Source organism: Penicillium hispanicum, assembly GCF_028827665.1.
Source record: "Penicillium hispanicum strain IBT 35686 chromosome Unknown utg000001l_segment0_segment0, whole genome shotgun sequence".
Lineage (NCBI taxonomy): Eukaryota > Fungi > Ascomycota > Eurotiomycetes > Eurotiales > Aspergillaceae > Penicillium > Penicillium hispanicum.
Genome location: NW_026623193.1, coordinates 1,654,885 through 1,668,231, shown reverse-complemented (window position 1 = coordinate 1,668,231; position 13,347 = coordinate 1,654,885). Strand labels below are relative to the sequence as shown.

The window sequence follows — 13,347 nt, the reverse complement described above, 5'->3', positions numbered from 1 at the left end:
GGCGGTAATGTTCAATTGATACACGGACTGCTCATGAGACAGGAACAGAGACCTAAAGAAACAAAGGGGAGACAAGAAACGAGAAGAGAAAAGAAGAGAAGAGGGACGTCGAATTCCCGAGCTTAGCTGTCAGTTTTGGAAAATTAAAGATCAGGAAAAAGTGGTAGGTTCAGGACAAAGAAAAAACTCCAGGACACAGAGCCCTGTGCTCGAGGCAAGGGTATGGATATAGCCATTAAAAAGTTGTAAGATGGGGGAGGTATTTCCAGAAAGAAAAGATGAGTCAGATGGGATCAGAAATGGAAAGTCATATCGTCGTCTTCGCAGGTCGTAGCAGGGAATTGAGGTAAGCATGTGGAAGTGACTTTTATAGCAATGTTCAGCCCTGTTAATGGTGACCAACACCGTGCATCTCGATGCCCGCCTGGGATTCGACGTCGCGGACGAGATATTTGCGCTTTTGCATGGCCAAGCGTTGATCGCCTTCTTCATAGGGCCGCTTGAACTGCATGTAGGTGGGCGGACGAGGTCGCCCAAGGACCGTGATCCAGTTCTTCACAATATTGCCTTGTGTGAAGGGTCGGTGACGATCAGCTTTGGCAAATTTGTGAGAATTTAGGTACTCTCTTGTGGTCTCACCGCGGCCAACAAGAAATAGGTGATACACCCAGAGCGATGCCGGGTATGGCACTGCAATGGCGCCGTAGATTACCATGGCCCACGGTACTCTCCACTTCGAAATCGCCGCGTCAAAAGGCACGCCCTCGCGTGACATGTAGACCAGGATGTGGGAGAGACTGGCACCGATCAAAAAGAGCGCGAGGATCGTGCCCGAGCTCACAAAGGCAAAGAAATAGCGGTAGTTACGTCGTCCAACACAGTTGTTGAGCCAGACGCAATGATGATCGAGCGTTTCCACGCAATTGTCGCAAACACGGCAGTGGTAGCATCGAGGAGGCCGCCAAATGTTACAGGTCTTGCAGTATTTCACAGGCACATCCATAGCAGCTACTTCGGAAGTGGCAAGTTTGACCATAACCCAGTCATTCGTCGGTGGACCAAGAGACAGCGGATCATCCGAAGGGTTTGGGGGAGGCATGATATGGATATTCCGAGGCATGATCTAGAGCATGTTTCATTAGTGGGATGAGTGAGGATATTGGTAGATAACCACATACCCCAGGATCAACAACGGAGGCGTGCACAAATGATGAGGAACAAATGTAAAAAACGTATGCGAATAAAATTGGAATGGCAGGAGAGACATTGTGCCATAACCAAGGAGCCCTGGATCACTGGTTAGAGACCAACTGGAGAAATTTGTTTCAACTGGAAAGAGGTTTCATACGAAAATGCAAAAAAGAGGGCCGAGGGAACCACCACCAGTAATCCGGTTAGAATGTTAATGGGCTTGTCCCTGGCATTTTGAAACCGTCCGCCGCCACAAAAGAGCGTGTTGCCGGTGAAGTATTCATAATTTTTGCCCCAGCCAAATTTCTGCAACTGTTGCTTTTCGACATCCATAGGTCTCGGGGACGAACCAGCCGAGGACAGTCTGTCATGACTATGTGCGTCATGATTGTGCTGTGAAGATCGGTTGTTTTGCAATGACAGGAAGGAAAGCGGCGACCTTGGAGGTATGTCTTGCGCGGTATGTGCACTGTGTTTCGTACTGAGAGTCAAGTGGCCGGGGCGAGGCCAAATCTTCTGATCTCGGTCATGGAGAAGCCTGACACTCTCGCCGAGACTTCGAATTGTCGTATTACCCGTAGGGCTGGCATTGGATGTATTGCGGTCAGAGATGATGGGGTCCGTGAATTCGGTGCCGCGCGACGGCGGGACTTCCATATCCATAGGAGGTTGCGATCCTGGTGGGAGCGTGTTGTTAGATATCAGACTTCGCCGATTCTGACTCGCTTGGTCTGTCCAGTCGTCGGCTGAGGACACCGTCCCTTTGGTCATGGGCCGGCCTCCTCGGTGTGCCTGCAGCCTTTGCGAACTCATTGGCCGAAAAAATGCCTGTGCCGTCAAGGACGGAATATGGCTCCGGCTTAGCCGGCTGCCTGAACTCCCAGGCCTGCTCGTCACTTGGCTTGATGCAGCAACTGAATTTCGGGTTGGAGGCGGACCACGCCTTGAGACCGAGGAACGCGGTTGAAGTGAGGGCGGTGGCGATGTAAACGATGGCGAGTGTTCCCCATCTTCTGAGGTCATATCTGTGACTCGGGATGATATTCCTCCCACAGAGGGAGGCCGAGGGATTCCCAGCACATGTTGCTGTCCGCGGGGCGGGTTCTCGTCACCGGTGCCGGGGCGATCTGCCGAGTTTGCCATAATTCTGGAAGACAAATGTTCAGATTTGCTTCAAGGCAACTCGTGCTATCATTATTTCAAGACGACAAGAGCTAGTGGCAGAGGCGAATCGGGAAGAGACTGTAGGATAATGTTGACAGTTGTCGCTGATCGAAGCAGTGAGAAAAAGAGCGACGATTAGATGAAATCGGAATTGAATGAGAGACTGTATTAAAGAAAAACCGATGGCCTGTAAGCATGTTAGCTATACATCTCTCCTTTTGCGATTGCATCCTTGACGCGTCGAATCCAGAATCCGGGGGAGCAGACCAAGCCCCTGATCGAGTTGAAGACAATAGAGGCACCCACCTGCAGCATCGACAACGATGACAGAGAGTAACAATCGATGGAGGCAAATTACATCACAGCCCACTGAACAACCGTAGGAATGTCCGCCCGAGTCGAGGCGGAATGACACAATCATAGGTCAAGCCCGTTGCGATCCAACAAATTGGCAAGCTCGAAGGGGCGCTGACTCACCCATTCGGATCACGTGTCATTCCAACATCATCCGATGTTCACGGTTCTCTCACGCCCCGTCTCCAGTCCTTTGCGAATTCCCTATCCACGCACGCACTGCTGAAACCATGTCCTCCATTGCTGCTCTGGCTACTCGCCGGGCTCTGGCTCGCCAGACCGTTTTCCGTGCTCCCCCGCGCCGCTTCATGACCTCCAAGGTCGAGGAGGCCAGCCTCGACAAGGCCCCCAAGCGTGACCCCGAGCTTTACGTACGATATTCTAACTGGCATTGACTGACCTCAGAACTTTAATGTTAACAATTGACACTTTAGGTTCTCCTTGGTGTCATGTCTGGTGCCTTCCTGATCGCTGGTTGGTGAGTATCCGCTTCCCAACCTCTCATATGATCCCTATATCGCTTGTTTGTGAGAGGCAATGTCGCTGCTTCTCCCGAATGCACACCTCGACAAACAAGCTTATTCCGGAAGTATTTCGACTCGAATGACTCAACATTGCAATCAGTTAACCAGGCGGTTCACGATAATTTAGGTACTTCGGGTCCAAGCCTACCTCAGTCAACTCTGAGAGCAACGTCCGCATTGGCGAAAGTGCTATGCCCTGGAACAACACATCCGAGGATGGGAAGATCTACAAATATCAGTATCATCCCCATGGCGACAAGAACCAGCCTCTTCGTGCTGCCCCCAGCGCCATGAACACCGTTATCGTCCCAAATGTTACCCTTCCCGAGGTACGCCAACCCCCGCTCAGCGTTGTGCCGTCCTTGACAACTTTCCTTTTTAATTGCGTATTGAGGCGATGCGCGCAAACTTGGCCAGAAGTCGTACGGTTTGTAATTTGCTGACTACTTCGTCCTACAGGACCTCCACGAGAAATTCAACAAGTACGGCAAGGAAGAGTGGGATTACTAGATGGTTCTAGACGAGCTCTTAGAACGATCATGCGAGTGCGAACCGCCGCTTCCGCAGCTGGCTGCTGTATACTAAGACCATGTTGAAAGGTGGGCGGGAAGAAAGCGTGCGGACTTGTCATTGCGATCACCGGAGACTTGTGCATAGTGCCGGTGTTCAGATAAAGAGTCAATTGGAAATCAGTTCTTTATACATTCTGGTTGGTGTCCGCCTTTCATCGGACGTTACCATTATTGTAGATATGTGCGTGCAAGGCCATGGTTCGATTCCATAGACCCGAGCCTTCAGGAAATGGATCTTCCCTCAACCCGACAACCGCCCGAACTTTGAATAGATGGTAAAGAGGAATGCTTATATGACACTTGAATGATGATCGATCCCCAGAAGCAAATCATCACGATTGAAGAAAAAACTGTTATTCGGTTTCATGATACATGGTGTGAAGTTTGGACCAACCTCCAATCTATCTTTCGCAGTCCCAATTCAGCCATTATTTAGTAGCTTCATTACCTTCGCTGGCAGGCTTCGCCTCCAAGGAGCTAGGCTTCTCAGCAGAACGCTCATTGCCCTGCGCAATGGATGCAGGGCTCTCGGGCGGCACCGAATCCTCCGGCTTACCACCAGTCTCGGGGTTTTGGCCCTCTATGTCGGGGTGCGGAGGTGCATGCGGGGGAGCAAGCTTGCCATCGATGATAGGAATTTCCTGCGCATTCTCAAGACGGGATTGCGACTCAAAACGGGTTTCGAACTTCACTTTACCCTCCGCGCGGAGTGAGGCGACAAGATCCTCTGGGAGAACGTTCCCAAGCTGGTCACGATATTCGACGCGGGCCACGGAGCCGGCCAGCTTGGGAGAAGTGACGGCCGCCTCATCCTGTTCGTCTTCGAGAGCTGCAACTTGTTGTTGGAACTGTGCCTGCTCAGCCGGCGGGGGGCGGTGGGTGGTCTCGGTCGGAAGAGCTTGGTTCAGAGTGGAGAATTCGGTCACATAATCGCTCAGCTGTTGTTGTTTCATTGTCCGTATCAGCCATGGGATGCTTGAGATCCTTAATATCCCCGACGGGGGGGTCTCCACTCTGGAACACTTACGTCGGTATGGAAGGTATTGCAATCAAAGTCCCAGGAACTCAGGAGCTTAACTTTGTTGCAAGCATCCTGTGTCCAGGGATTACCGTAGATGAGGGGAGAATAAAGGGTAAACACCACAACACTGAGCACTAGAAAGATGGCCATCAGAGCCTTACCCATGGTGGGTTTCGACGCAAGTCCCAAACTCTTGATCCGACTTGTGACAAAGTCAAACTCCTGGCAGAGCACCATTATGGCAAAGTAGAGAGCTGGGAGGTAATGGTGCAAGAAGAGCTGTCGAGCCATGAGGTAGAAGGGGAAGTAGTGGAAAGCCCAGGCCAGAACACTGGTGCCCACCTCGTAGTCGAAGCGTTTGAACGAGAGATGTTTGTAGTCACCACAGCTTCGCTGCCACCGCAGAATTGAGATGCCCTTGAAGATGAAGTAGATACCAATGGCCACGGTGGACGTCCACCAAATCATTGGATTGCCCAGAAGGTAAACTTGTCGATGGTCCTTACCCCAGAAGTTGATACCACGGAGCAGAGTCGGCCATGACGGTGGGCGAGAATCCCAGGCATGCGACTCGACCAGACCGGCGTTGGTGGTCCACATAACCTTTTGTAGTTCCCAGAACTTACCAAGGAAGCCGGGGTTACGGTAGTTCACTCTCTCGGCATTGGCAGGCAACTGCGGATGGTTGTTGGATTCGATGTACCAAACACTGTTGGGCAGAGTACCACCACGAGCACAAGTAACTTCCTGCTGCTCATATCCCCAGTCAGGAAGTTTGACTTTATGGGAGAACAGGACACAGCCAGTCATGATGTGCACAAGTTTGAACTTGGTCCGAATAGTGCGTAGTCGCTTCTTGGCGTCCTCGCCGTCAGACATAGATCTCACAATCTCAACCTTAAACAGGTCGTTGGCGTCACCAGCAAAGCCTTCGTATCCATAGGCAGAAACCTCGAATTGCCAATCAGCCTCAGTCACCGGTGGGCGTTCGTCGTGCGAGTGAACTCGACGGTGAGTCATCGCGTGGTAAAGGCGGATGATGGCTCCATCTTCGATATAGTTGTCGCTCGCGGTCAGGTTGTCCCACGCATATGGTCCTTCAACCTCTCCATACGGACCCAATGGCTGGGTTTGGTTCTCCACAATGAAGAGGTTGTTGTCATCCTTGTGAGGATAGAGCGTGATTTGCTGTTGCTTGCTGCCAGTTGGGAACATATGGTTATGCGAGTGGAGGTAGCCACCCTGGGTATTCAAGTGACGGAGGCTGATTCTGGAACCGAAAGAAACATCGGCAGGAACATCTTGCATCGCCTTCGAGTTCAAGGTGGCCTGGAACTCCGAAGACATGAAACCATCTCCTTCGCCCGGGTTGACCAAGCAGATGAAGTGGATGGCAAACATAGCCATATAGAATGCGACAGGGATCACGATAAGACAGAAGGCCCGAGAAAAGAAATGCTTAAACCATAAGCGCTAGATCCTCTCATGTTAGTCTCCGATTCCGATTTAGTTAGAAAACGATGGAAACCCACCGGAGTGACAGTTTTGCTATCGCCAAGCAACACCCATAGTTGGAGCACTGTGAGGGATCCAACCCAGGCCATGGTGAAGAGACCGACCCATTTGGTGCTGAGAGTGGCCCCCAGTGAGACTCCGGTAGCAGCGAGCCAAAACCACCAAGGGCCACGGAAGGCGTAAGAGGGTCCCAATTCCTGTTGGTTGGTGAAGCAGCTGAAGGACAAAGCCGTTAGAGCGGTGAAGAAGACCAGTGGAGAGTCCAAAAGAATCAGCCGGGATTGAGTGGTCAGTGCATTATCTAAATCGGTGTTAGATCAGGCCTGCAGGAAACAAGAGGTCGAGGTCCTACCGAAGATAACTAGTCCAGAACCAAATACTGCGGTGGAGGTTCGGCACCCAGTGACCTTGAGCGTCAGAAACATCAAGGGAACCGTGAGTACGCCCAGTATGGCGGGCAACATGCGCATGGCCACATAGGGAACGCCGGCGATCACATAGTCCTTGCCAATATCCTTGAAATCAAACTCGCCGTCGAAACCAGCTAGCCAACCAGCCAGCGTGATCAGTAATTTGGCGAGCGGTGGGTGTACATCCATAAAAAATTTCCCCTTGATATATTTCGTCGCGAAGCCTCCGAAACTAAACCGAGGCACATATCGTCAGCAATTGCACATTCTTGAAAGGAGATTGGCAAGAAACGCACTGGACTTCATCAAAGACAACGCTGGTAGGCTGGTAGATGCGGAACAGGCGCACGGCCGCGGCAACCAGCGTCACCAAAATCAGCAGTTTGTAATCGGAAAGCGGGAGATTGAGAATATCATAATTCTTGACTCCCACAGAGGCATAAGTGGTGACATTGGTCGACTTGTGATCCTTGGGCTTGGGTGACCGGCTGGGAGAGCGCCGACCGCGGCTTTGAGGCCGGACAGCCAGCGTGTCTTTCGACTTCTGACCCATTGTCGGTCGAGCGTCCTCGAAGGCGCGAAGGAATCAAGGTCGCAGGGATTAGACAATTCAGAAGGTCGAGCCAAGGCGACCGGAACACGAAGAGGAGAGGTGGTGAAAAAGAATTAGTCGGACAGCGATTCAATCGCAGAAACTTGGAGAATTGAATGCGTTAAACAATAGCTGCTGAAAGCTTCAATTTCGGAGCTCTCAACAGCCCGTCACCGCAGAAGGCGAGCGATTAATGATCGTGGATGGTTAAAGGAAAAGAAGAACCCATGACAGGGAAGACAAAGCAAAAGAAAGAGTCGGGCAAGAGAATGGACGAAAGCGTGCGAGACCGACTTGAGGCCAGATCGACGTGCGGAGGACAACGTGAGCGCCAAACGGCCCCTTAAGATTTCCGCCCCCGTCGGCTGACTGGCTCCAGTACGTACTTGGTCGTACTGCCTCTTAGTAGTACATAGTGTGGTGTCGTGTCGAGGTACTATGATACTATGAAATTCCTAGGTACTTACGAGAACCAGCGAATGGTTCATTCCCTGCCATTATAAGTAGTTTTTACGGAGGCTCGGGTGTATTGTTCTGCCACTTGCTGATAGATTAGTGACAAGAGTAATAATGACTGCATGCAGCCGGAAACAACCTTACCTTCCGCGGTTGGAAACTGAGAAACAAAGGAAACAAACACAGATGCACCGCCACTGGCTACACCGCCACATGTGGCCGCCGTGTCCCATGTACAGTCAGCAACTCGCCCAAATCGGGACTCCAGGGCTTGCTCTTCGCCATCATTCGTGCCTTCGTCCTCACCCTCGCCATGGAGTCATCGAACGGAAGTACCCCCCTTCCGGAGGAAATGAACAAGCCCCCAGAGGGCTTGGTGCTTCCTCCCAAGGATATTCGAGGTGAGTGGATTCCTGGTATCGCGTGGCACGAACAAATTGACTGATCCTGCAATCTAGCTATCGTCGAGAAGACCGCTGGCTACGTCGCGCGAAATGGACCTGTCTTTGAAGGTATGTTTGATCCATGGCCTCTCATTTGTCTGTATACTCACCACTCACCCACGTTTTCTTCCTTCTAGAACGTGTTCGCGACAAGGAAAAGAATAACCCCAAGTTCTCCTTCCTGAACGCCGGTGATGCCTACACGCCCTTCTATCAATGGCGCCTCACTGAAATCAAGGAGGGCCGTGGAACCTCTGTCTCAGCAGGACGACCAGGCGAAGCCGTTCAAGCCGCTGAGCCTGAGAAGCCCAAGGGCCCCCCAGAACCACCTGCATTTCATTTCTCTGCGCGCATGCCCATAATCAATGCACAGGATCTGGAGGTGGTCAAGTTGACGGCATTGTTCGTCGCCAAGCGAGGCAAAGCATTTATGACTGCTCTTTCGCAGCGAGAAGCGCGCAATTTCCAGTTCGAATTTCTTCGGCCTCAGCACAGTCTCTACCAATTTTTCACCCGGCTAGTCGACCAGTATACTATTTTGCTGCGCTCTGGAGGAATCAATGATGCAACTACGGCGGACCGCCGGACTGCGGAGCTGGAACAAAATGTGAATAATAGATATCATGTCCTGGAGCGTGCCAAGCAGCGCTCGGAGTGGGTCAAGTATCAGGAACAGCAAAAGCAAAAGAAGGAAGAGCAAGAGGAACAGGAGCGTATCGAATACGCACAAATCGACTGGCATGACTTTGTGGTGGTCGAGACAGTGATGTTCACCGAGACCGACGAGCAAACAGAGCTACCACCGCCGACTTCTCTCTCGGATCTACAATCTGCCTCCCTCGAGCAGAAGGCTGCCATGTCTCTTAATCCATTGCGCATTGAAGAGGCTATGCCTACCGACCTCGATGCTCCCACCTACTACAATCCCTATCCAGCAGTCCCCGAACCGGTTCTCGTGCCACAACCCTCTTTCTCGCCTTACCCTGTACAAGCCCACGGTCGGCACCCGCCACCTGCGGAAATGGACCATACCATACGATATCCGAATGCGACGCAGGTTGAAGAACAGCGACGTACTCAATCCCCCGTGCCTGCTCCCCCAGGCCAGCCACCCATGCGCATTCGCTCAGATTACGTGCCCCGCGCTCAGGCTCGCCGGCAACAAGCAACCGGTGCCACTGCGCTTTGTCCGAACTGCCACCAGCAGATTCCCGTGGCAGAGCTGGATCAGCATATGCGTATTGAGCTGCTTGACCCGCGCTGGAAGGAACAACGCGCCAAGGCGGAGTCGCGCAGTGCTACCACCAACCTCTCTACTGTCGATGTTGTCAATAATCTCAAACGGTTGGCCAGTCAGCGTAGTGACGTGTTCGACTCTTCCCTTGCCCCCAATCTTGACCCGGAGGAAGGGGCTCGCCGTAAACGCATGGCGGTAGGCGGTGCTCCACCAAAGGGTGCCCTACCCCCTGGTGTACCTGGGGCACCAACGGTTGGACCAGCCGGTACCCCTAATCCGCAAAGTATGAACATCGAGGATCAACTACGGCACATTCACCAACTTGCCAAGCAATAATTCACGGTCAGGCTGGACAAGGCCGATACTTTTTACCTTGCAACAAAATCCCATAGTCTCTTCATTCCCGTTCATGATTGCACATCTGGAGTTTTAAGGCGTGTACTTGCTTCGGGGAGATCTAGGAATGGAATTGGACGGTGTGCCGGTTGTATAGTTAATATCTATCATTTCGACGACAATATGATCTTTCGTGAGCGCTGTCTTGGTCATACCAGCTTGAGCCATCGACTTCTTCCGGATACCTACGACCAACGCGCGCGGGCGCACGCTCTATACTGTCAGTCATGGATATAATTTTATTTCTTCCCCATTGGCTGGACGGCGACCACGCCACCTCTGGTGTGCTCGCAGGTCAACTGTTTTCGATCCAGTTCTGGATAGCGTCTTCGCCCACACATTGGACTATCTGCTCATTCCATGAGCTATCAGACCTTGCAGCCTGTCAGTCTACATCTATCCTCCAAGCCAAGAATCCACTCGACGCCAGGCAGATCTGGCGAAGAGGCCTGACAAGTAGCTCTCAATGTAGATGCTGACATCCCCAGGGCATCAAAGAGTATTTCATGGACGCCTCTTGTAGATAAGTTTTTGGCTGCCTAGAAATAGAATCATGCCATTTAGGAACTTGGAATATCATCATTTCATGGACTATTTCTCCCGCGTCTATGAACATCACTAAGCTACACCGTATACCGATTGGCGTAGAATAGAGTCAGAGCCAACGAAGCCTCGAAATGCCAACAAAGGCCATCGGTTATATATCAAGCGTTCATTCCAACCCAAGCAAATTACTGGATTGAATACGGCTGTAAATCGATACAAGCGAAGTAAAGTAACCGGCACGACCACGAAAATCAAGATCAAAATGAAAGAATAAGATGAACAATAATGTAGACAGGATAGAAAGGGGGTAATAATATTAATACAGCGAAGAACTGTTCAGAATATAGGTGGCATCTCGATCAGAAAGGAGGATGGAGATCGAATGCGAAAAAGACGAATGCAAAGAGGAACAGTTAGAAGGCGTAGAGTTCAAGGCGTAGAAAGCATTGCCAAGGCACGTCAGGTGTCTATCAAAGTTCGCTCAAGATATGTGCAAATAGCACTAAGGGAATAATACATTAAGTCGGGTCATGAAACCATGGCATGCCATGCAGTCATTGTAGTCAGGGCGGAGTTTCAGTTTTGGCTATTACGTGAGCGTCTTGAATAGCGTCTTTTGAATCAAGGGATGAAGGCTGCTGGGTAGCCGGGTCGACAATTTCAGCAATCACATCAGCGACTTTGCCAGTGTCCTCTTTCCCATCAGCGAGAGGAAGACGGTCGACGACGGGCTCCGCAGGTTCGGCTGCCACACTTCCAGAGGCTTCTTGGTAGACGCTAGGATCAGAGTCGACAGAGGATCTCCTTGGAGGGATCGCCGATGAAGGGTCATCGGCAATTGATTTGTCAGGGGTTTGAGGTTCAGGAGTCGCGATCCTTGCCACCTCAACATCGGGGACCGAGGAATCGACTGTGGCCGTCTTCACTGCATGCTGAAGGGTCTCAGGTCCTGCAGATGTATCATCAACCGCGTGCTGAGTATCGGTGTCGCTTGATTGATGAAGTCGCAGGATCTCGTTTTCGGCCGAGGTGTCGGTAGGTGTCATTTCGTTGGGCTCCATTCCAAACCTTGCCGGCCGGCCGACTAGGGGAACGATGCCACCTGCAATGCGCGACCAGAACATCCGCTCTCTGAGCCGGACAGTTTCTTCCCAGACATCCTTTTCTTCATCAACATCTCCCGCTTTGAGGTGTCCGTCAAGAATCAGACGCAGATAGCCCGTAAATTCACAGCATGAACGAACTCGTTCTAGACACTGAATACACAGAGAATATCGCTGAGCATTTTCACTGTCGGATGTTCGAAAACGGTGCGTTCGTTCATTATGAGCGCCCGGTCGACGTTCACCACAGACAGAGCAAGGGAACTCGTATTTTCTTGTCGTCAATGGCATCGGCTCCACAACGAGGTTACCCTCGCAAATGCTGCTAAGGACAGTACGTCGAGTGAGCCATGAGATGCCAGGAGCCAGGTCGAGTCTCAATGTGGGCTCGATATCTTCCATGAGAACCCGCTTGTAAAATCGAGTCTCCTTGAGAGGAATATGCGAGCCAGTTTGTGAGGAAAGACTACCGTTCGGCGAGTGAGTGATGCCCTTTGTGGGGGACGAATTATTCGATGTAGATACTCCACTACCAAAACCTGCCAAGCTCATGACATTCAAGCCCGCATAGGATCCGCTTCCCGCGCGACTCGGAGGCTTGGAGCTTCGAGAGAGCACCAATAGCTCCCGGAAATCTTCGTAGGCCTGCAGATCGGTGCGACAGACCATGCGAATCATGTCGGGGAAGTTGCATGAAGGGCCAGGCTCCAGATCTTCAGGGTCACATACAGTTGTAGCAACATGGTCAGCTTCAGGTTCTAGTCTGTTGGACCCTGTGGTTGGCAGAGGTGCGGCCGGTGAAGGGGGCGCAGTGGGAGCGTTGGCGCGGGCATCTAGGTCGTCTTTGGAAATGTTCATCCCTTGCATGACTGACTTGAGCTCAGCCAGCTGATCCTGATGCGATGCGAGGAGCAATTCCGTGTCTTTGATTTGCGATCGTAGTTGTTCATTCTTCTTTTCGACCACCTCCCGGTCAATCTTAGCTGCAGCTACCATCTGAGATAGAGTTAGACCGAGCTTTTGACGGAACGCGGCAGACAGACTTACCTTGTTGGCTTCTTCAAATAGGTCAGCCGTAAGGGCCTCTAGCTCCTGTTCAATTTCTTTCTTCCCCTTTTCGACCGCCGCGCGCTGTACTCTTTCTTCTGCAAGCGCAGTCTTCAATTGCAGAATCTCACGGTCTGCATCAGACTTTTTGATGTAGACTTTCTCGTCCAAGTCTCGGCGATATTTGTCATTCCGAAACTCCAAGGCTTGAATTCTGCCCTGGGCGACCTCAAGCTCCTGGCGCGTGGCAACTAGGTCGTCATCCAATGTAGTCTGATTGTTGATGGCCTGTATAAGTTTCACACTGAGCGCTGCGACCTCGTTGCTCAAATCAGGGTGATGGGTCGATGACGTGGATGGTGAAATATCTGAGCTGACAGCCAATCGTGGATCTCGCAAGGTGCTGAAGTTGCTTTCGTCGAAGTTCGGGTGATGAGAGTTGTGGCTGGTCTTGGAAACGACTTGGGTGAGGTCGGTGGTGGATTTGGCCCTAGTAACCGTCTTATCGGGAGAGAGAGCTCGATGCTCGGAAGAAAGCGATCGCTTGTGGGCGTGGCGCGGAATCATGGTGGAAGGCGGCCGGAGGTTATTATGGTGATAGGTTTGAAATGCAATTAGACTGCGCCGGATGTTAGTGGCCGTCAGGCTGGGCCGAGAAGGTGTCTTGAGTTCCAAGACTTACTCGGCCATGATGGGTGGCGTAGATGGCATCGAAGGAATGTGATATGAAGGGCGGTGGGCGATATCTTTCCGATTGGCCGCAAACATAGAATCAC

At 51.7% G+C, this 13,347-nt stretch overlaps 5 protein-coding genes across 5 annotated transcripts; 2 read left to right on the top strand and 3 right to left on the bottom strand.

Annotated features, from left to right (window-relative positions):
- Positions 1-388: 388 nt before the first annotated feature.
- Positions 389-2,334, bottom strand: erf2 (palmitoyltransferase ERF2; the record flags this gene model as incomplete). Its single annotated transcript, XM_056939873.1, has 3 exons — positions 389-1,123; positions 1,179-1,287; positions 1,349-2,334. The coding sequence occupies 3 exons, from the start codon at positions 2,332-2,334 to the stop codon at positions 389-391; spliced, it is 1,830 nt and encodes a 609-aa protein (XP_056804153.1).
- A 605-nt stretch (positions 2,335-2,939) lies between these two features.
- N7459_000687 (uncharacterized protein) lies at positions 2,940-3,743 on the top strand (the record flags this gene model as incomplete). Its single annotated transcript, XM_056939872.1, has 4 exons — positions 2,940-3,080; positions 3,144-3,187; positions 3,361-3,562; positions 3,693-3,743. 4 exons carry the CDS (start codon positions 2,940-2,942, stop codon positions 3,741-3,743), a joined length of 438 nt encoding a protein of 145 aa, XP_056804152.1.
- A 490-nt stretch (positions 3,744-4,233) lies between these two features.
- On the bottom strand, positions 4,234-7,304 carry pmt1 (protein mannosyltransferase 1; the record flags this gene model as incomplete). The annotated part of the gene is made up of 5 exons (XM_056939871.1): positions 4,234-4,743; positions 4,833-6,299; positions 6,359-6,642; positions 6,694-6,983; positions 7,048-7,304. 5 exons carry the CDS (start codon positions 7,302-7,304, stop codon positions 4,234-4,236), a joined length of 2,808 nt encoding a protein of 935 aa, XP_056804151.1.
- Positions 7,305-8,112: 808 nt separating this feature from the next.
- Positions 8,113-9,815, top strand: N7459_000685 (SURP domain-containing protein; the record flags this gene model as incomplete). Its single annotated transcript, XM_056939870.1, has 3 exons — positions 8,113-8,200; positions 8,258-8,311; positions 8,380-9,815. 3 exons carry the CDS (start codon positions 8,113-8,115, stop codon positions 9,813-9,815), a joined length of 1,578 nt encoding a protein of 525 aa, XP_056804150.1.
- A 1,169-nt stretch (positions 9,816-10,984) lies between these two features.
- N7459_000684 (guanine nucleotide exchange factor SEC2) lies at positions 10,985-13,138 on the bottom strand (the record flags this gene model as incomplete). The annotated part of the gene is made up of 1 exon (XM_056939869.1): positions 10,985-13,138. One exon carries the CDS (start codon positions 13,136-13,138, stop codon positions 10,985-10,987), a length of 2,154 nt encoding a protein of 717 aa, XP_056804149.1.
- Between the last annotated feature and the right edge of the window lie 209 nt (positions 13,139-13,347).